At 50.7% G+C, this 22,152-nt stretch overlaps 7 protein-coding genes across 7 annotated transcripts; 3 read left to right on the top strand and 4 right to left on the bottom strand.

Annotated features, from left to right (window-relative positions):
• Positions 1-192: 192 nt before the first annotated feature.
• ALT_4405 (WD repeat NOL10/ENP2 family protein) lies at positions 193-2,422 on the bottom strand (the record flags this gene model as incomplete). Its single annotated transcript, XM_033559917.1, has 2 exons — positions 193-2,138; positions 2,206-2,422. 2 exons carry the CDS (start codon positions 2,420-2,422, stop codon positions 193-195), a joined length of 2,163 nt encoding a protein of 720 aa, XP_033415808.1.
• Positions 2,423-3,002: 580 nt separating this feature from the next.
• On the top strand, positions 3,003-7,719 carry ALT_4404 (uncharacterized protein; the record flags this gene model as incomplete). Its single annotated transcript, XM_033559918.2, has 5 exons — positions 3,003-3,044; positions 3,098-3,386; positions 3,453-6,338; positions 6,388-7,038; positions 7,094-7,719. The coding sequence occupies 5 exons, from the start codon at positions 3,003-3,005 to the stop codon at positions 7,717-7,719; spliced, it is 4,494 nt and encodes a 1,497-aa protein (XP_033415809.2).
• Positions 7,720-8,656: 937 nt separating this feature from the next.
• On the top strand, positions 8,657-9,256 carry ALT_4403 (pre-rRNA-processing TSR2 family protein; the record flags this gene model as incomplete). The annotated part of the gene is made up of 1 exon (XM_033559919.2): positions 8,657-9,256. The coding sequence occupies one exon, from the start codon at positions 8,657-8,659 to the stop codon at positions 9,254-9,256; it is 600 nt and encodes a 199-aa protein (XP_033415810.1).
• Positions 9,257-9,622: 366 nt separating this feature from the next.
• ALT_4402 (translation termination factor GTPase eRF3) lies at positions 9,623-11,854 on the bottom strand (the record flags this gene model as incomplete). Its single annotated transcript, XM_033559920.1, has 2 exons — positions 9,623-9,679; positions 9,737-11,854. The coding sequence occupies 2 exons, from the start codon at positions 11,852-11,854 to the stop codon at positions 9,623-9,625; spliced, it is 2,175 nt and encodes a 724-aa protein (XP_033415811.1).
• Positions 11,855-12,358: 504 nt separating this feature from the next.
• ALT_4401 (RanGTP-binding protein) lies at positions 12,359-14,613 on the top strand (the record flags this gene model as incomplete). The annotated part of the gene is made up of 6 exons (XM_033559921.2): positions 12,359-12,379; positions 12,434-12,465; positions 12,528-12,585; positions 12,650-12,718; positions 12,777-12,811; positions 12,867-14,613. The coding sequence occupies 6 exons, from the start codon at positions 12,359-12,361 to the stop codon at positions 14,611-14,613; spliced, it is 1,962 nt and encodes a 653-aa protein (XP_033415812.1).
• Positions 14,614-15,005: 392 nt separating this feature from the next.
• On the bottom strand, positions 15,006-16,288 carry ALT_4400 (BSD domain-containing protein; the record flags this gene model as incomplete). Its single annotated transcript, XM_033559922.1, has 2 exons — positions 15,006-15,304; positions 15,367-16,288. 2 exons carry the CDS (start codon positions 16,286-16,288, stop codon positions 15,006-15,008), a joined length of 1,221 nt encoding a protein of 406 aa, XP_033415813.1.
• Positions 16,289-16,599: 311 nt separating this feature from the next.
• On the bottom strand, positions 16,600-21,979 carry ALT_4399 (DNA repair protein rhp41; the record flags this gene model as incomplete). The annotated part of the gene is made up of 5 exons (XM_089599740.1): positions 16,600-18,348; positions 18,905-20,688; positions 20,738-21,095; positions 21,146-21,349; positions 21,419-21,979. 5 exons carry the CDS (start codon positions 21,977-21,979, stop codon positions 16,600-16,602), a joined length of 4,656 nt encoding a protein of 1,551 aa, XP_089456078.1.
• Between the last annotated feature and the right edge of the window lie 173 nt (positions 21,980-22,152).

The raw sequence follows: 22,152 nt of genomic DNA, 5'->3' as shown, positions 1-22,152 counted from the left end.
CATACGGTGGTTTGGATGATGCCATTGACATAGTAGCCTATACAGCTCGCCTGTCTCTGTTGCCTAGCAAAGCCCAAGCTGGGCTGACCGCCAGAAGAACGTGCTGCTCGCGAGCACCTATAACGTCCGGCCCAATACGAGGCGTGATGGTAGCAGCGAAACTTGGTGGAAAACCTCAGGTACGACCCTTCATCACATCCTGCGGAAGGTGTTACCAGAAGCGCTGCGGCGCTCCTTAGACTTGTAATCACTGCTCGCGGGCGTAAACGCAGGCGCCTTGTTTTGCTTCGACTTGCCCTGCGGCATGAAGGTGAATTCTCTTTCTCCGACCACGCCGCCACGACGCGCGGGTTTGGTCTTCGTGTGCATGTTCTGGGCGCGTGAAGCGAATGACCGCTCGCGGGTGGAATGGCTTGTTATTGAGGAGGAGACGCGCATCTGGGGCGGGGGACGGTTGGTGCGCTTGTATGAGGATGTGGAGATCTTTCCAGAGCGCGGGGACCTGCTCCGGACGGGTCTTTCTGCTTCGCTTTCGGATGCGGAGTTTTCGTCGGAGCTGGAGCCGGGGACTTCATCCACCTCTTCCTGTTCGACGGCGGTGAGGCCGCGCTCCTTGCGTTCGGCGGGCTCGGGAGCGGTGCTTGGGTTAAGGAGCTGGAATTCCCGGGAGGTTTCGTCAACGGCAAATTCCTCATCCTCGAACATCTTCGCGAAACGGCTGTCGCCCAAAAGACCGGCAGCCGGCTTCTCGGCTGCTGCGGGAGCTTCAACCATGTCCTCGTCTCCGCCCTGTTTCAAGACGCGCTGCGCCTGGCGACGCTCGTTCTTCTCTTCGATAGCCATGAGTTTCTCCGCCAGTCTCTTGTTGACCTTGACGGCGGCCTTCTTCTTGCCTCTAATGCGAGACTCCCGTTCCTTGTCGATCTTCTCCTTAACTCTCTTCGCGCGCTCTTCCTCCCAGATGTACGGGTTCGTGATCAGACGAGCCTCCTCATACAAGCGTTGAGCGACGAAGTAACCATGCATATAAGGACGAAGAAGGTTGGTCCGGCCAATGAGGTGATCCAGGTTCAAGGTCTTGAGCTGAGGAACAGTCAAGAACTTGTAGTTGTCGTAAATAGCGCCTGTCTGGCCTGTACTGAAAGCATTAGGATCGTTAGGATCTTCGGCCATCTCCTCAACGAGGTTGTCCAGGAACGAGCACCACCTGGGAGCTGGGCCCAGCTGAGGAATGAAGAATGCATGTTGCTGTCGGCCTTCGTTGGCAGTTAGAAGCATTCCGCTGTCTTTGCACCAGGCGACTGAGTTGATATCGACGGCAGGCTCAACTGATGTCCAGGGCTTGCCATCACGGGGGTCCCAAATCTTGATAATCTTCTTGTCAGAAGAGAGAATTTTGGGCTCCATAGTCTGTTCGCGTGTGAATGTCGAGGGTTGGAGGAACTTGAGTGTGTGGACGGGGAAGCCATATCCTTGATCCTTCTTGAGCAGGGGCACTGGGGACCGAAGATCGTACAAATGAATCAGACCATTCGACGAACCGGTTGCAAACGTCAATCCCGAGCGATGGAACTCCAGTGCCGTTATCTCAGATCGTGCCTCATCCGGGCCGGTCTGATTAGGGGGTAATAGTACTCCTGCCCTGCCCTTGGCTCGTGGATCCCATAGTTCTACCGTTCCCATCGAGGTACCGAAAGCGAGAAGGTTGTGGCTTTCCTCCGCGATAGCCCCCGTGTTCACAGCTCCCGTGTGGATACCTCCTTGTAACGTCCCACCGCCGGTCGATGTGAAATCGTCCCCACCAACATCTACCTCGAAACTCCGCATATACCGGCCCATCTCTAGATTGAGTCTGAAAACTTCTCCCATACCATCCTGATTAACACCAACAGCGGGCACGAGAACCTCAGTCGACTGCCTGTCATAAACCAAATCGCGACCATATCTGGGAAGCCTTGTCCGGTAATGGCAGCCTGAGGGTGTGTGAAACTCGAGCGAACGGTCGGATTGCAGATGGATCGACTTCGAGTAATCAGAGGACAGAAGAAGGAACGTCGTATTGAGCGCATCCGTATGCCGCGCCCAAGATAGTGACAGCTGGGGAAGGTAGTGAGTATGAATTTGAGGCTTGTAGGTTCCTTTAAAATACCATAGTCAGTTGCAAGACTCATTTAGAACAGTTTAAGTTCACCAGGTAAAACTGACCGGTGCTCATGACCCATTCGCCATCTTCGCTAACTCGAATACATTGACTAGCTTCTTCGAACTCGAAATCCTGCAGCAGCTCGATGCGATTGGCATACTCGGGGTCATTCTTCAAACTGCGCTTTCGCCGTCTTGCAAGCCATTCGGGAAGTGGTCGAGCGGTATTTGACCCCGAAATGGTATACACTGGAACCTCGGATTGATTGGAGAGCTTCATATTTGCTCAGTAACTGCTCCAGCGATCGAGGGGACACTGAGGTTGCTGCGACCACGACAGCGAAAATTGTTGCTAATCTCCAAAGATATCGCTCCTCGATAAAAGAAAAAAAGTTGGGTGGAGACAATCGATAGCTGGGCGCACGTGACGTTGCGGATGCAGATCACGCTTGATTGGTCGAGGCGGCCCGAGCCAAACTCCGTCGGGTCTCGATGGCATCGGACGGAGTTGTCTGGATAAATGGGCCCTGTCTCGGTTGTCGATATTACTACCGATGATGCATCATTATTAATATTATTGATCATGAGATGATTTCGAAAGCCTTTGCTTGATAAGGGTACCTTTGCTTTTGATGCCATCAGTATAATCAGTTTCCGAACCCTTTCCGGTACACTTATGCCTTGTGAAGCAATGGCATCAGAAAGCTGGTCTGTTTGCTGATTTTCTGTGATAAGATCCATGTGCTATGGGTTGCTCTTTTCATACATGATTTTCTACCCTAATCTCTCTGGAAATGATTCCAAACCCAGCAACGGATGTTTCCTTGGCCACTTATAAGAGAAGCCATTACGACTAAATCATGGATTTTCCCGGAGGGTCCATCACGAACATTCGCGTCATTGTACGCACACCTTGCGGTTGACGTATGGACGACTTGCTAACATAGCCTTGCAGGATGGGTTCTCCAACATATACTGGAGAATCTATACGGAAGAGCCCAACATCGCCACGTTATCGGGCGATTCGCCAACTAATGGCTTCACTATCCTTAGGCATCTAAGTCGCCTCAAGGACCTCGAACTTCGACTGAGGAACCTTGATTGCCTAGTATCAAGCTATCCTAGACGGCTTGGCCTATGGGTATTCTCTGCGACTCCAGATTTCGAGAGCCTAGGCCCTTTGTGCTCAAATGGGACCAGCGATGATCCAAGTAAGCTTTTCCTGGGTTCGGCTACCCTCAAAGGTTCGTTTTTGGTCCATTCCCTTCTCCTCGTTTCCCTTATGAGCCTGTATGCTGATCCCTTGGTAGTCTCGGCTTCCGGAAGTGTGACTTCAAAGGAGCTGGTGAAGAACCTCTCCGCGGAACCAGTCAACGCAGCCACGAATTCGCAAGGCGTGCAAAGACGTCAGAATGGCCCCAACCCACCAAGACGAACGGATGGCCATGGTAGCTCTGCCGCAATTTACGCATCTTTTATTTCCGCTGTCACTGGTGCATTAAGCTTACAGTTGATTCGATGCAACAATGCCATTCCCCTTGGATCACGGACCTTGTTCACTGTCGTTGCAGAAGATTACTACGACAACCCCAGAATTGATAATGATAACCCTGCCGCAGTACCTTCACTTACTAGCTTACAAATTCAGCTCACATCGGTGGGAAAGCTGACCGTATCATTGCAAACGATTTCCCAACCTGGCATTTTACGACTCTGTGGTCCTTATGATACCTTTGTAGGGGTTCACAATGCCCACCCAGGGTGCGATCTATGGCTATCCCCGAGCGGCTCAATTGCAAGACTGGTCGCAACCCATTCAGATTCCCAGAATGCTTCTTCTGGACACACAGTGGCCAATCCTCCAAACTCGTCAAATCTCGAGGAATGGAAAGCACTCGTGATAGAGTGGCTCGGAAATTATGGCTTGCCGCTGATCTCGTCCGAAGAAGAACCCTGGGTTGAAGTTGAAGTCTGGGAGCCCTTTTACTCAAGGCTAGCTGGGGAGACCTGGCGACAAAACGAGGAAGGCGCCTCTGTACTTCCTCTGAAGCGAATTCTATGGCCGGCCAGGTACTGCTTCACAAGAAAGAAACCAACATCTTTGGACCCATTTCTCGGAATTAATGATACATTTCCCGTCATCGACGAACCATTGGGATTTGCAGAGAAATGGTTCGGGATGGGCCAAGTGGATCATGAGGAGACAGACTCGAAGCCCGCGTCCCGGCCCGAACCAGAAACAAAAGACCAAGAAACTCCTCTATCCAGGCCGGACCTTCCAGAAGGCATAGAGAGCCTTTCAAGAGCTGCAGAGTACCCTGACCTTCAGGCTTCAAATCTGGTGTATCCGACCCCACCAGACGGAGCTTTTCCTGTGGGACCCAATGCACCATCTGCCTCGGACGCCGCGGCTGAAGATCTAGATTCTAGACATCTCACGAATCGAGCGTTGGCCAAAGTAAAGACTAAGGAAGGGGCATCCACCAGAGAGCGCTCCGATCATGATGTGCTTATGAGTTTTGGCCCATCTCCTGGACTCATTGTTGGATCCGGACTATATGACACTAATGATGATGATGATCTTTTTGGGGAGATAAACCAGAGGGACTTTGGATCCAAAGGGATTACTGACGCTGACTTCAGCTTCTTTGATGACCCTGAGTTTAACCATTTAAGCGGAGAGGTGAACGAAATGGATGTTGGTGCTCAAGAAACACCCGAAATTGCTGTTGATGCCGAGGATCCCAAACCACAACCTCTCCCTCTTGAACAACCCTTAACCGATAATCTTCCCGGACAAAGAGACACAACAGAGCAGGTCGACACAATTCTTGTCCACCCGGAAGAGAAGATATCAAATCCTCAGCCGGCAGATGTACCTTTGTCCGCCAGCATGCAAATATCTTCGCCTGTCAATGAAGATAACCAAACAATCAGCCCCCCACTCAGTCCTATCGAGGTAAAGAAAACGCTTTTTGCTGGGCCAAACGAAGACAGTAAATTGTCTGTTAGAAAAGGGCACTTACAGGGCCATTACAACCCTGTTGCTTTCAAGGAGAACATACTGGACTGGGATCAGAAGTATGGAGCAGAAGGCAAATTTAGGGTCACTGGCGCCCTGGTGAACCATCATACAGTCCCCGCCAGTACCACTGGTGATATCCCAACGATCGGCCTCCCCCGCCGCAATGCGCGAACAAAGAATCCTCACGGCCCTGCAAGGAACATCAATAAACCCAAAAGTCCAGCAAGTGATTTGGATCAGCCTATGCCATCAGAATCGGATTCTGACTCGACTAGCGACCCGAGCGATGACAGTGATGGGAACCTTTCGAACAGCGATGAGTCTGTTGCTACATTTGTTACTCGCAAAAGGAAGCGTGCTCGGTCTTATTCAGGGAGTTCGGTGAACCTACCGCAGGAGAAGCCTTCGGCAAGATCCGAACAGTCGATCGCTACCTCAAGGGCCGACGATCTAGTTTTCTTGGGCAATTTCCTTTCCACTTTTTCCGATTGGTCTATGACAGGTTATTTCTCCGCGACTCAAAAGCAGCTGGCCCCTGTGCTCATTCGCAAGGATGCTCAAATCCAGGTTGCCCAGCTTCTCGTCGACCAAGTCACGCAGTCCTGCCTTGATCATAAGGTCGATGGCATCTTGGGCGTCTCAGAATTTGAGAGTAAAGCATACTCTCTGCGAACATTCCTCGAGGATACAGCCTTCATGGGTGAGATTGAGAGACTTGACTTGAATGGCTTTGTGTCACTGCAGGAGAACAGTGGCCTTTCCCCTCCGCCAACAGCTACTATGTCGCGTCAGTCATCTCAACGCAAGGAAAATGGAAAAAGTTCGATGTCGAAGCTCGCCCCGCCACATTTGCGTATTCGTCGCGGTAAAGATTACCTAGAAGTTCTGCCACCCGCAATTTCATTTTGGGAGACTTTCGGCTTGGAACCTGCCTACGGGTCAAAGGACATCTCCGCTTATTGTATCCACCCTCAGATTGCAGCTGAAGCGGCAAATGATTTTCTTGAGCGGCTAGGCCTGCTATATTCGAGCTGCAATCTTGGTCAGCATACGCGAGCTAGCAGGTCGACTGGCTTCGACCGTGGGATGTGTTCTTGGAACATCGGCGCACCTGGCGAATTTAATTATCACTATATAATGCAATCACTGAAGTCAATATGTGACAAGCTAGGTATGTGAAGAGCTAGACTGACATTGATTCACGACTAATCCTCCTTCAGTGACGGCTCTTTTGAAAAGCCCGCCGACGAAAGATACTGTTGTCGTCTACATAATCAATCCATTCAGCCACGCCGCGGCTCTAGTGGACATTTGCTCCGCTTTCTGGGGTCTGTTTCGGAAATATATCGATGAAGCTGAAAAGCAGCAGGCTGGTCAAGCAAATGAACTCGTCTTGCAGATTGTCCCCTTCCATTTCATCATGTCGACTGAATCTCTAGTCGTACCACCGCAAACTCAATATTTAAGCTTGGCCCTAGAGGTCTATAGTCGGTGTCCGCCGAAAAGTTTGCAGTCTTGTCTGCTTAACTGTGCTCCACCAATGCTGATCGCAGAACCGGTCCCGAAGACTATTAATTTCAAGCTTGCGCCGGATAGATCATCTCCCCTTCAGGAAGCGAAAAGTCTTCATATTGCATGCTCAAGAAGCTATGATCAACGCTGGATATCCGTATCGTGGACCGATAACACAGGCACTTTACAGCGAACCATGTCTTACTGCTTGCGCTTCCAGAACTCAAATGCCGCCCGAAGTATTCTGGAAGTACGAAACGAGATCTGGACAGCAACCAAAATCATCATGGAGAAGACTCAGGCGCGATGGAAAATCATCATCGTCAACACTGAGCCCGTGGACCAGGATGAAGTTGATAGTAAGTTTCTGACCGTTGTCATAGCGCTCAAGCGGGCATCGCTAATTTTCTTCAGCGTGGACGAGCCTGGTTGAGCAATATAACATGACGAAGCCGTTCCTTTCAGACTTGACCATTCTCTATGCGAATACCACGCCTGATCTCTACCTTGAACCTCCACCTCAGCCATTATCCATGAGTGTCTTCAATCCCCAGATCTCGTCCACGCCTGTAGCGACACCTAATCCTAGTGGGAATGCTTTTTCGCCGGAACAATCTGGTAACGCACCGACTCCCCCAAGCGGTGGAAATGCCCCTACACCTACGGAGATTCCTCCTGACGCCGAGTCTGAGTGTCTGCTCACAGACATCTGCGACGAATCATGGGGCATCATACTTTCACATTGTCTGAACAGTTCACCACATCTAACGGATTATCGTCCTGCGTTGGCGAGCGGGTATCTTCTTCGCCGTAAGGGTCCAACTGACTCCGACGGCGCATTTGCAATGAACGTGAACCTAATCTACTCGCAAAAACCTCCTTCTTCCTATGACAATCTTCTCAGAGACATCATCGCCAGGTATCGTGACCTAGCCACTCTCGCACGAGCCACAGGTACGCGAACTGTGCAACAAAATACCTTTCCATGGCATATTGCGACAGCGGTCAGGGCGCAGGAGCTATTAAGCTACATTCTGTGAGACTATTGATTGAAATTTTAGCGGCGCATCAGGGTATATAAACGGCGTTCAGGATTCGTGCTTTGGCTAGCCTTTTCTTTGTACATAGCCGGTTCTCATTATGGCTCAGACAAGGCGGATATACCACTATGCGGGCATGATTTCCTTCTTTACTTGAATGATTTTTCTTTTTTCCTATATCTCTGCTTCTAGCACTTGAAGACTTCGCTGTAAATATGTTGGATTCCCTTGTTTGGCCACAACTGAAATTTCATGTATCTTTATCTTCTTCGATCTCATGTTCGAGCCTACTGGGCATCTCCTTAGCTGTCTATCAATCGCTCTGGGAATGTACACCGAGAAGCTCTCCAGTGACTCGTTTAAACTATAAGATGACTTCAAAATAGTTGATATGCGGCGGCAAACCACATTATCACAACTATATATATCTGTGGCTCTCATCGGAATCCCCAACACTGAAAATACACATTTGATCGCCCCTTTTGGCAAACCCAATAACTTTGCCCCTAAATAGGAAGCAAATAGATAATCAGTGAAATTTCTGCTCTATCATTAGATCATCTAAGTGCCCGAGTCCTGAGTGACCGAGTCGATCAAAAGAGTGCCGATAAGGTCACCTGATTCTTATCGCATCACGGCCTATTTCGAAAATTTTGAGAGTTTCAAGCTCCAGGCCAACACAATCGATTCCTGTGGTTTGATCATTTTCACCCAAAAACGGCCCCAATATCGCCTGGTAGTGTCGCTCTTTCTGCACAAACCGAAACACTCAAAAAAATTCCAAATCCCCTCTCCAATCGCTTCTCCAGACAACAAACACGATCAGTTTCCCCGCCGCACGAAATCCCACCATCAACAATCGAGAACGCAGTTCCCACAAACAAGGAACAACTACAAACGCAGCTGCAAGATTGATTTGCCCTCACTATAACCCACAATGGCTCAACCAACGCCCTCATCGAACCTGAGCCAGGCCCAGCAGCCCACCACCGCCGCCTCATACCTCGATCTGGGCATCACTCTCACAATCAACAACTGGCCTGCGCTGACCATGGCCGTACAATCGAACTGGGGCGGCCCAACATCAGCAGACAAGCGCGACTGGCTCTGCGGCGCGATATCGGACATGATCAATGAGCGGCCCGAGACAGACGCTCTGGACTTGGAGGACGTTCTGATCCAGGTGATGAACGATGAATTCGATGTTGTGGTAGATGATGACAGTGCGGCGCCTGTTGCGGCGCAGATCATGGCGATCCGGGAGCAGACCGCCAGGGGGGAGTTTGGGTTTGTGCAGGAGCTGTGGGAGGCGTGGCAGAAGAAGGCTCAGCAGAAGGGGAATAATGTGGCGGCGGCGTTTAAGCGGGTTGAGGCTGAGGATGATGAGGATACCGATGAGGAGGAGGATGAAGATGAGGAGGACGAGGACGTCGATATGGGCGAGGCTCCTGCTCTGGTACGAGCGCCTAGGGAGAGGGTTGAGCCTGAGGTTGACGATGACGGGTTTACTAAGGTTGTTGGGAAGAAGAGGAGGTGATTCACTTTGCATTGTTGATACGCTTGGTCTTTTGTAGATTTGCAGTATAATGTCCTAGGATAGACATCGTTCATGAATTGACATTACGACTTACGACAACTACCCAGCAGATGAGAGATAGCTGGAGATAATATGAGATTCCAATGACTTTTATCATCTCCAATGGTCTCAGAGAGCAATAAGTTCTATACGAAAATGACAAGAAGAAAGATTCATCATCATCAACCGAGGTAGGGCACCACAGGGATATCAACACCGAGCCTCCGCCTTCCTATCACTTGGTTCGTGAGCCAAGAAAGGTCGTGCACTACCCTACACTCGAAGCGATCTGGCTTGGGAAAGCCGGGGTATTCGAGATTTATGCACTTAGTTCTCTTCGTTAAGGATGAGTCTGGTAATCATACCAATGGCAATGGTTTGACCCTATCGTAAACGTTAGTGATGTGACCCAAGATATGGCACGGAGAAAACATCGCTTACCTGATCTCTAAGAGTGAAACGTCCCATTTGGTTGTAATCCTCGAAACGTTCAACACAGACGGCACCTGCGCTGCTGATGACCTCAAGACGAGCAATAATGGTCTGACCCTTGCTAGCGAATGGTGGTGGGCGCTTGCTCTTGCGTCCTGTGCCGGGCTCGCACTTATGCAGGAGTGCCGCGAATGTGACTTCTTCAACGGCCGAGTGGACGTGCATGACACAGTTGTAACCGGCGGTAAGGATGTTCTTGAGCTCAAGGATACGGATCTTAGCCTCAAAGGCAGAAACGCAGTGCACTAGACGCTTGGGAGAGCAAAGCACAAATCCAGGGAGGAGGTCTTCTTCTTCCACGCCTCTGAGACGCATACGGACTTGATCACCACAGGTTCCAGTGGCAATTTCGTCCTCAGTCTCACCATAGAGAGCAGCAATTTCGACCTTAGTGCGATTAGGCATCATGATGCAGGTGGCGTTCTTCTTGATAACACCAGCTTCGATACGACCCTCAACCATCGTTCCCATATCACGGTACTTTGTGCTCACGGGCATCATGAAGGGGGCGTTAATGTTACGTTCGGGAGTCTTCATTTCACCAAGATACTCCAGGAGAGATGGTCCATCGTACCAAGGAGCAAGTTCCTTTGGGACACGATCCTTGATACCCGTAGTCTGCTGGGCGGAAATGGGCATGAAGGTAAGATCGTCCTTCTTGTAACCGAGAGCCTCCAAGAACTTGGAGACCTTAACTGTACACTCATCGAAACGAGCCTTGCTCCATTCGACAGTCGGGTCATCCATCTTGTTGACGGCAACAATGAGCTTCTTGACACCAGTGTTTCGGGCCAGCAGAGCGTGCTCGCGAGTCTGACCACCCTTCTCGAAACCAGTTTCGTATTCACCCTTACGAGCAGAGATGACAAGCACACCGACATCGGCTTGCGAGGCACCACCAATCATGTGGTGGACGTAGGATTTGTGACCAGGAGCATCGAGGATGGAGAAGTGTCTCTCAACGGGACCGTCGGGAGACTGCACGGTGAGCTTGAAGTGGGCACGGCCGACCTCGACAGTTTTTCCCTTAGCTCGTTCTTCGTTGGTCAGATCGAGAGCCCATGAAAGATACCAGGTCTCTCGACCAGCCTCCTTTGCTTCCCTCTTGTACTTCTCGAGTGTCCGCTCATCGACGTTGCCAGTAACGTAGAGGATGGATCCGCCGAGGGTAGACTTTCCAGCATCGACGTGTCCAATGAAAACAATGTTAACGTGCTCCTTCTTCTCACCATAAATTTCCTTCAAGGTATCTTCGTCCACATCTGCCTGCTGCTCCAAGGCAACAGCATTGGCGTCCCGACCAGTTTTGCCACCTTCACCGCGAGATGGGCTGGATCTGCCGGGGCTCGACCGTCCAGAAGCGGTAGGGGTAGGGGACGATTTGCCACTGGCAGCTGCCTTCTGATCTGCCTTCTTTTCTGTCTTATCAATAGCTTTGGAAGCCGTCACCTTGGCCGCAGCGTCGGCGGCGGCAGATCCCATAGTATCTCCTGGAGTCGTTGTGCCAGATGGGGTGTTCGACGCGGGAGAGGGGGTTCCAATCGAAAGGACCTTGGTCTTGGGGGCAGCAGAAGAGCTGCTAGCACCACCAATAGACAGAACTGGAGCGGCGGATGCGGTCGATGCGGGCTTGGGAGCGGCTTGGGCAGGCTGAGCAGGAGCTGTAGGTGCTTGAGTAGCTACCGGTGCCGCTTGACGAGGCGGTTGAGTGTATTGCTGCTGCTGCTGCGGCTGCTGCTGTTGGCTGTAGCCACCATACTGGTTGTTGTAAATCTGGTTATAACCACCAGGTTGTTGGGCGTACGCCCCATATTGACCAAAGCCTTGCTGCTGCTGGTCGTAGGCGGGATAACCACCGTACTGACCATACTGTGGGTATCCGCCGCCATACTGCTGGTATGTTTGGCCGGGAACAAACGAAGCCGCACCAGGCTGGAAAGAGGCAGCCCCGGGTTGAAATGAGGGAGCTTGTGCCTGAGGGCGGTATTGTCCGCGGGCATTCAGGTTTACGCCCTCGGTCTGCTTCGAGAGCTCATCTTCCCAGGAATCGGGGGTCTGATTGGCCATCTTGGGATCTCGTGAGAAGGACAACCACAAGTAAGCTGGGGAGAGCGAGGGATAGTTGAGGTTACAAAGACGATGCCGTCAAAGTGAGGGGCGCCTTTTGGGTGTATTGATTTTGCACCCGATGACTCAGCATTTGTTCCCCACCTTGGCGCCTGTCGCGTCTACTGCGCCTACTAGTTTGCATTGTTTGCAACGTTTGTTTGCGTCTTCTCCCCACCAAAATGGTAGGGTATTCTCCTCATAGCAATCTGCTGAGGGAAGGTGATTCTTAGGCGAAGTTACTTTTGCTGAAGACTAGAAATTGACAGAAATATCTGACTTTCATGAAACATTCATGCGGTGGAGCCACGCTAGGTGGCTTGTTATCGATAAGCCTTTGCCTTCAGGGGCCACACATCCCGGCTGACATCTAGATCGGCTTGCTTTTAGTTGTGCTTCATAGCGAATAAGAAGTTGAGAGGGAGGCAAATCCAGCACGAGCTGCCTCGTTGGCTCTCAAACAATATGGATGTCTTTCTGACCAGGGTATGCGCAACTTGTCCTTTGTGTGACAGAGTTCGATGTTGACATCATGAGTAGCTCACCCAGCAGGCAATGAACTATGCCATTCGGTATGGACTGAATCGTTCCTGAAGCGGACTGGTAGAGCATGTCCTGACTGTTACTCTTTTAGCTCGGGGATAGCCATAACTGCCAACTATGCGATGCGACAATCAACTCGTCTGCTCAAGGTGAGCAGTAACATGCCCTGTGGCAGTCAACAGTATGATTAGAACTCATGTATTTCCCCTTCAGAATGTCGAGAACAATGAAGAGAGAGAAGAGCTCCTTGCTCTGCAGCAGAGGCTGCAAAGCAAAATCCAAGTCGGTCCTCTAGTTCATGCGCTCGGTTCTTTGTACGGCATACTTATTTGGTGACCAGGTTATCTCGCCGGCCATTGATATGATTGAGTTGATGTATGCCAATTAGTTGAATCATGAGTATAACAGCTAACTGTGGGGTCATTCTTAGCGCTGCAAGAGGCAACACATCTCTAGAATCTGCAGTGTCGCTCACGAAAACACTTCGATTGGATATGCAGGCCCTTGGGCAGCGATTAGCAAACGCAGCTGCCTCCGAAGAGTTGCTACGAAAAGGCGCAAAGTGTCCCAGAGACCGCTCACGTAATGATGCAGAGATCAAGCTCATCGTCAGAGACATCAAGAGACTTCTGACACGAATTGAGGATGCAGTGCCGCTGATGAACTTGGCAATTACCACATCGGGGGCCAGACTGTCAACCAATCTTCCAGCGACAGTGTCACCGTCCAGGTTGTTGCAAGCCAGTACATTCCTTACTGCTGGTGACACTCAGTATTGGATGTCCCCCGCGCAAGCTATCCAAATCGGCCCTACCTTTACCTTGTCGATATACATGCTCTTCGCGGGTCACGTTCGGCCTCAGGATGAAGAGGGCATTCGAGAAACTACGTGGAAGGAGGTCATCCACAAGGCACGCGTGAAACTTCGGCGAGTGCCAATGGACCTTACGTCCAACACTTCAGCTCCGACTTGGCGAGCTAAACTTCCAGCTGAGGCACGAATAGACGAATACCACTATCAAATGTTGATCATTGAAGATTTGGACGACGGAAGAGTGCATTCGTATGATGAAGACGAGCCACAGCCGGAGCCCTACGAAGGAATCCGCCTAGCGGGGATGCGCGAAATACTCCCCATCCACCAGATATCGAAGATCTTCTACGCAGATACGAGCAAAGTCTTAAATATCAATACAGAAGGCGAAGTCAACAACCCGGTGCTGCTATTGAAGAGAGATATAAACGCTATTCCTCCACGGCGGATGCTTGAGCGTGAAGAGGCAGATTCGATTTATGCTCAAGAAGAACAGGATGAGGAGGAAACCGACGAAATCCAGGCGCAGCTGGATGCTCAGTTGAATGGGTCGTCTACTAGAGATCCATTGAATCAAAACTACAGCGAGAACTCTATCCCAGAACACTGGCGCTTGCCGAAAGATCTGGATCCTGAATGGATAGCATTCGAGGTCTACAACGAAGATGAGTCCTCGGACACTGAATCCGAAGCGGGGGCGCCAGAAGGGGAAGACTCCATAGATCCGCAGATGATGGCAAAGCTATCTCTTGATGCTAAGGACGACAGGTCCAGGCAAACAACCCCAACCTCTTCACACGCTGCCGCCACAACCACCGTCTCGAACCCCCTCTTCAACAACATTCGGACCTCCCTCTCCCTTCTCGAGACACTTCTCCGCTTGATGTCATTACAACAATTTCAGCAACAGTCCCACCTCTCTATCAGCGACGAACTCCTCAACTTTTTCCTCGAGGAATCATCCACTACTGGCGCCGGCGGTGACGAGCAACATCGCCAACGTCTCCGCGCAGATGCGAGACGCAGAGTTGGCTGGGATCCTTACGACGAAAGTCCCGTAAAACGAAGAGGCGAGGATTACCAGTATGGCTGGGCTTCCGATGGGCCTCCAGTCGGTTATTCTCGCGAGGGAAGCGAGTATCCCTACACACCCACTGAGCGGTATCCGGGATACCATTTACGCTCCCGCGAAAATACACCAGAAACGCCGCTGCAATCCCGGCGAGCAGGTTCAACTAAGCCTGATGCAAGGCGACAGAGTGCAATGCGGGGCTCCTCGGTCCTCGCCGATGAAGCGTCAAGTAGAGGTTCCCCTCTTTCCAGACGATCGACTCCAGTAGAAGATACTGGGCGCGGGGCTTGAGGAATTCATGATTGATATTGATGAATATGAGGATGATCTTGTAAATGTAGCGAATATAGAATGTTTAAAACATGTGCTTAGAAGGGCAGTGAATTAGTTTTGTAGTATATATCCATAGCTATGGACAATCCTTCCCGTACCGATGGTGAAGCATCGAGATGCACAGCTAACAGGGGAAACAATCAGAATGACTGATACCGAATAGATAACCGCTAAGAGCTAATTGAAAGCAAAAAAAATCACATAACACCAGGGAGTATCAAAGACAAACGCCCGAACTCCTCAAAGTACCTGGACAGTGAGCCCAAAAGAGCTGGAGAGACAGACGAAATTGAGACTAAGGGCTAAGACACCAATGGAGAACATGGCCAAGGCGATTGTGTATCAGCTGCTCATTCCCAGTCTTCGTCGCTGTCGTCGTCCTTGGCCGCAGTCGTTGGACTCTTCTCCTTAGGGCTGCCAGGCGCACGACTCGTGTTGCCGCTGACAAGGTCATAGCTGGATTCACTGTCCGGCTGAGACTGTTGGTCGTTCGAGCGCCGGGGTTCGTCAGGCTTGAGCAGCTTACTCCTGTCGACAGTGGGAATCTGGGTTGTATTATTGGTCTTGACCTGAGGAGTAGATGGGGAATCGGTGTCGTCGTCGGAGTCATCGTCCCAAGCAACCTCTTCCTCTTCATCCACATTGGCGCCTGCCATGATTCTTGTCAGAGATTTCCGGTAAAAAAGCAAGGTGAGGTGACTAGAGACAAACCTTTAAGAAGTTCCTTGCGCTTCTGCTCTTCGGTCTCAATCACGAGGCGGAGGAAATAGTACCGAGACCAGAAGGTTGCATAATCGACCTGCTCAGGAACAAGCTTCTCCATGGCGGATCGCAGCTCAGGGTACTTCTCCAAATCCGCGGCAATGGCGTCGGTCTTGTTGTCTACGTTGAACTCCTCCTTGAACGCGGCCCACTTGTCACTGACAGGGTCCTTGGTGAAGCTCTCCAGGTTGGAATGGATCACATGTAGCTGAGCCTCAAACCGGGTCGCATGGATAACTCTCTTCCCCTCGGCATCCTTACTCTCGAAAAGGATCTTGTTTGACGATTCCGCGTCTGGCGGCACAATGCTGACCGCCTCCCGCAGCTTTTGGCCAATGGTCATACCAAAGCGCAGAATCGCTTCATCTGCAGCTTCCTCGGCCTTCTCAATCTCCTTCAGTCGTCTTGCAGCCTCTGCCTTGAATCGGGAGAGGAAACCCTCGCTTGCGCCAGCATCGCTGTGTCCCTCTTCCTGACTTTCTCCTGCTCGGGACGCAGTGGGCGTCGGCGTCTCATCCTTACTTCTCTCCGACGACGCAGAAGTAAAAGCTGTACTTAGCGACAGGCCTCGCGTGCGTCCAACGATTGTCTCTTTCAAGTCCGAGAGGCCCTTGGCGGCCTCCTCGCTGGCCGCGGCGTACTCTTGCCTGGCTCCTTCATAGTAACTCTCGCCTTGTTTGCGGACATTATCCCACAGACCACCGATCTTTATCCCCCAGGGGCTCGCGGAAAAGGCGCGAAATGTCTCTTGCAGTTCGGTGTTGAGGTCGACGTTGGAGTTGGCTTTGGAGTCGTGTTGTGAGCCTTCTTTCTTCGATGACTCATTGGAGGAGAAGATCTCCTCTTGAATATGATCGTATGCGATATCCATGGTTTTTCTTGGCGAGTCAATATCGCAATAAAATAGGCGATCCGTTCTGCTGGAATGAATTGAAAGAGACCGTCCTCGATGACGGTTGCGGAGGAGTTACGGTAGCTGGTTGCCGGTGGATCTGCATGGCGCTTCCCGGGCCTTCGGGGCGTACGACGGACCGAACAATCGTGTTACCCCACTGAGGGTTCCACATGAAACACTTGAGGATATGTACTATCTACGGCAAGAATAAGAAGTGAACAAGATACAGATATCAGACTAATCATAATCCATGTGTGCATTCATAATTCATCAAGTTAAGCTATATACTATGTATCTGTCAAGCTGTAGGGTTCTCCAACACTGTCCTGACTGCCCATCCAGAAACCCGGCACGGGAACACTCTCCATGACACTCGACGTGAGAAGCTGGCTGCGGGACAGCATCCCTTTAGGTCGAGAATCTTCATCTGGATCAGGCTGCCCTTTGAGTCGATCCAATATTTGTGAGGACTCCACCTGCACCACGCTCTGAGCACGGTTTCGAGGGAGTATAGCGTCACCTGCGCTCGTGTAGTCTCCGTGCCGTGTGACTGGTGAGGATTCCGGGATCATCTCCGTCGAATATTCGTCCAGGTCTTGAGTTTGGCTTTGAGTCTGCGTCTGCAAGGAGGGACCAGACAATGCCTGAACCTTGTCAGCGGATGACTTGGTACACGATGGCTCGGCCATGGTTTGCTGAATACTGGATTCCTGTGGGAAAAGCTCCGCCAGCTTCTGGGTGCTCAGCGTAGGTATGGGTTCTAGTGGGAATTGAGTGGCAGGCTGTCGCCTTTGATATAAGATTGATGCCTCGGACGACAGATTGGTTTCAGATTGTAAAGGCCCAGGCTCATCTTCCAAACCAGGATGTGGTATAGGTGGAGGGAGGTCTTGGGAGTCACTGAGTGGCGATCTGTCTTCATCCTCGTCATCTTGATCCTCAAATACCATCGCATTCGGCTCGTCATTCGCGCCAGACACTATCGGTTCATCATCACTGTAGTCCGTTTCTGCGTCTGTTTCATACACTACTGTTCTCTCCGTACTCGGTGGAGGTTTGTCAGGTTCCGGTTGCTCCTCCAACTCGGATGCGGAAGCGGATGGTCCCTTTACTGAATTTGACTGTGTCTCATCAACACCAAGATTCGTTTCCTTATTAACATCCAGCTCGGACGGCAATTCAAAATCTGGCATCAAGGTTGGCGGTAATTGATCTTCAGATATCGAGACATGGCTGGCGCTTATATTTATCTGCTTCGAGCTAGGTGATTCTTCTTTGATGGTAGAAATCGGCTTCGTCGAAAGACCAAGGTTTGAAGGGGATCGCGTAGCGTTTCGGAATTGTGATGATGAGATTATGGCAACTCCAGGACTTTCGGGTGACTGGGAGGAAGGTATTTCAGATTTCCATAATTTTCGTGGCGTCTTCGGGCTTTCTTTCAAGACTTTCTTTTCCGGCGTCGAAGTCCTGGACAAGATTTCTTTCATATCCTCCTCAGCCTCCAGCTTCCTCTTCTTGCTCGAGCTTAACGATTCTTGGGCGCTAGCACCGTCAGCGGGCGCAGAATCAAGTCCACGAGAGAATTTTCCTTCGACTCCCTGGCTAACCTTCTTCTTCGGGGTGATATAGGTGTACTCCAGCTTGACTTCATCATCGGGCTCGATCTTCAGGTAACGTCGCACATAGTCCATCTGAGTGAGTGTCTTGTCCTTTTGCTGCTTGTCTGTCTTCTTCTTGTTGCCATTGACACTTTCGATACTCTTCCTTCCGGGTCGCTTTTCAGCTGAACCAGGTTGACCTCTACTCCTTCTCAGCCCCGATGCATTGCGCGCAGCATTTGGTCTTCGTTCGGCGTCCCCGGTACGCCGTGCCCGTATGTGTGAGGTTGGTTGATAACTAGCATCGTCATCGGAATTGTCATCTATCTCGATCACCTGGTGACTATCCGGATCATTATTTTGAGAGGCTTTATCGATGTAATCGAGATTGTCATCATCGGATTCGGCGTTCTGTGTCCTCGGCGTCACAAAATCAATCTGTGTAAGTGTAGGTTGATCCCTGGAGAGCAAGCTGCCTTTCCAAGGCTTAGACGCTGAGTCTGAGGATATTGGAGTCCCACTTTGCTTTTTTGATGTTGCTGTTCCTATTCGCGCATTAGAGGTGGTGGAAGCACTTGATATAGGAGGCTTGTTCGGCGTTCGAAATTGTTCCCGTGCAGATTTTGCGTTTGTACTTGGCCCGTCACCTTGTCTCATCGCAATCGAAGAAGCTATATTAGTATTTGGAGAAACTAAGAAGATGAAATGAGACCATAAGTCCGGAGTAGAGTTGCGGCTGCGGATGGGTCATAATGCATAAAGCTTTCTTATCGGGCGGTTCGCGTCGTTGACGCGTCGGATCCCTATGACATCGATAGTGGTCTGTGCACGCATATATCCAGTTCTGGGCAGCATTCGCCTAGGTATTACCTCTCTATTAATTCAGACAATCTGTCGGCTTTAAAGTGATGGGGTATCTATTGACAAACTGCCTATACATGGATGTACACATAATCATGAAATAATGATCCAAAATCAGACGAGCTCATCATACTAGCCACTCTGGAATCGCATCCTCATCTTCGGGATCATGCGACAACAATGACCCATTGTCATCAACTCCTGATGCCTCGTCCATTTCCTCTGGCGTGGGACTTCGTGACTGGGTTTGCGATGCTGCCCGCGACAGTATCTCAACACTAGCTGATTTGGACCCGCCCGTTGTTGAAGAGTCGACCGTGATGGGAGCTTCCGAAGAGCCTGCAGGACCAGTCTCCCCAGAGCTTCTCACACTCTCAGCTTCTGCCGTTGGTTCAAGCTCCACGACCTCAGGAGATTGTTCGGGCTGCTGTTGGGGTTGCTGTTGGGGTTGCTTTTGGGACGTGCCGTTCTCATTAATGTTTGCTTTCTTATTAGGAACGACGATAAGGCTATAACGAGGACGTCTTGATGTCTTGGGAATGTCGGTTTCGGACGGATTCACAGAGATTGCTTCTAAGTGGCTGGCACTCTGGTCAGATCTGAGTCCACCACCGTGCGCTTCATCTCCCAGTGCTCCATTATTTGTCGATGCTTCGTTATATGTAAGTCCTCGAGGCTCTTGTCCGATTGATCGTCGATAAGTCGAAAATTCTCCGTCGGCCATTACCTGCTCTGGTTCTGGGATAAATCCGCCGCCGTCTTCCTCTGGATCATCGAAGTTTTCAGAGCTTTCGACAGCGCTCTCTTCTCCTTCAATGGCATAGCCTTTGACCCTTTCTGCAATTCGCAGCTTCAGGAGAAAATGCTTCCACAACCGTAATGTCTCTCTCGACTTTTCCTCGGACTCAGCTTGCCTTCTTTCATCTTCAAGATGACGTAAGACCTCTTCAAGCGCTTCCTGACACTCGCTGGCAACAACAACCCCTTGAAAAACAGCAGTTCCATGTCGGCCTTTGAAATCAAAGCCCGTAACTGCGTCTGCGTAATCAATACCAAGGACCCGGGCTGCATGGGCAGCTTGAGGATGCTTTATGTGTACCCCTCCAGGAGGAACCATACTCGGCACATAGACATCCAGGTTTCCATAAGTGTTTTTAGGTACCTTGCCCTGCACAACAGGTGGCGGCGTGTAGACCTCGGTTTGAAAATATGCATAGAGAGGAATCTCCGTGCCACTTCCATTATCGTGCTCGTCTTCGCTGAAACCAACATCCTTGTTTCTGTTGGCTCGGATACGTTTCAAAGGTTGTTCGCCGATTTTGATGTCTCGTCCCAAGCGATACCATTTGTCCGCACTGCGGACGACATGAACATCGCTACGGCGGTACACCGGCACCAACACCTGATCTTTTGATCCTGACTTCCCAAGACTAACTTGACCAATGACGCGTTTGGGGAAAACGACTTCATGCCGTCGAAGCTGTCGCTCAATCGCGTATATCGGATGGTCTTTAAAGTCTTGCACATTTCGCGGCATAGGCTCGGCAGCAGTTTTCGCTGTCAACTCGCTGATTTCAACCTCGTCTCTGTCCTCCAAAAATGGCTTTTCGTAAAAGCGCATCGCCCTTGCCCACCATCTCTCCCCGTCTTTAGTCGATTCAACACGCATTTTGCGTGTTTTTGCATTGAATGCTTTTGCATAGCGCCTGGTAACGTCTCTTGCGGACGCATCCTCTTCAAACCCAACTACATAAACCATGCAGTTTGATGGATCACTAAAGGGGGGTTCAAACTTAGATGGTTTTGCAATCGATTTGGTAACCAATGGGTCGACGGGGACCCATTTCTGGACTGCTTCGTTGAATGCTTCAACCCAAAATACTGGGTAAGGCGAGGCTCGAGTGGTGAATCCCGGACCTTTGAGAAGTCAGTAAGTAGACAAGCGGAATAGTCGTAGACACGTTACCTGGAATAGAGGTCATCTGTGAACGCCCTGGAGTGAATTGTGGTCGCCCAAGTCTTCGAGACCTTGACACCGGAGTCGGCGAGAGGCCAGACATCTGTTGATCATCTGCTGACGTGTCATGGTCATCGGATGATATAACAATGTACTGTGAATCTTGCTTGTTCGGCGTCATGCTCTTCGTCGTCCCAGAAAAGGGCAAAGGCTGGAGTGAGCAGACAAGCCTCGCTTCCACAGCTGCTGAGCGTAGAAGAGCACAGAACAACTGAGCACCAAAGTCACGAGAGCCCTGCATCGTCCTAGCCTGCTTGCAAAAGTCTTCCTTTGACAAAAAGACTTCCGCGTCGAACATAATAGACTCCTACAGGGATGTGAGGAGGGTGCCTACGGCGTATATCTTTGAACACATACCAATTTTTGCTTCAACTTTTCGGGATCATCTACCCAATGAGCTCGCTTCAAGCCCGGCCTAGTCACTCTGAACCTCCTGCTAAAAGCATCACTGGCTTGATTCAGACCCTCGACAAAGGTCGTAGACCGGCTGTACTGTGGTTTGTCCTCTGGTGGATTTAGCATGCCTATCACTTGCTTGGGTAACATCTTCTTGAGAAAGCTCTAAATTGCATGTTAAAATCTAGCGGACCGAGGAGAGAAAACTACCATGCTAGGCATTTGGTTGCGTACCTGTAGTTCATCGTCATTGCACCACAGATTTCGTATCTGCACATGGCGCAGGAAACAGAGCACATGGGCTTTGTGTATATCTAATCGAAGCTTCTTCTCGGCAGCGGTGAGTGGCTTTTGCCTTGATATTACTTTCCGTCTCTTTCCCTCATGACCGTCGAGAGTGATCTGGAGTGGTTCATTGTCGGCCCCGGTCACTGGAGCTACCGGAATCGACTGAGCTGGGGCTCGTTGAAGATCAACTTCTTCCCATTCCATATCTGATTCTTCTGACGTGGGCTCGTCATAGACGGTCTGTACCTGCCGGCTGGCTTGGCCTTGATCTTCCATTGGCAGTGGTACTTGGGGTACAGAAACATCATTAGAGGTTGTAGCTCTCTGAGCTCCAACCTTTCGTTTCTTGATAGGATGATCCGGTTCCGAGACATCTCGGTTCCGCATTTCTGCTTCAGCGAGCATTTCCCGGTAGACTTCGGGTATTTCATCTTCTTCCTCGCGTGCCTTGGGTTGACCTCCATAGTCTCGGCCCCTGGCCGAGCGCCCACGAGGTGCACGGCGCATGATACCGGAACTTTTTGAGCGGCACCATGAAGCAATATCTATACCTGGCCTCGCAGTTCTATAAGCGCGGCCAGAGCCACCTATATCGTGTTACTGCGCTTCTTGGGCGACCGGATTCTTTCGACCCATTACCTAGCACCACCTCTCCGTGACCAAAATTTGAAGGCATATAT

The sequence above is a fragment of the Aspergillus lentulus genome (assembly GCF_001445615.1).
Source record: "Aspergillus lentulus DNA, contig: Alt08, strain: IFM 54703, whole genome shotgun sequence".
Classification (NCBI taxonomy): domain Eukaryota; kingdom Fungi; phylum Ascomycota; class Eurotiomycetes; order Eurotiales; family Aspergillaceae; genus Aspergillus; species Aspergillus lentulus.
The sequence above is the reverse complement of the archived record's forward strand: the minus strand, read 5'-3'. Positions and strand labels throughout refer to the sequence as shown.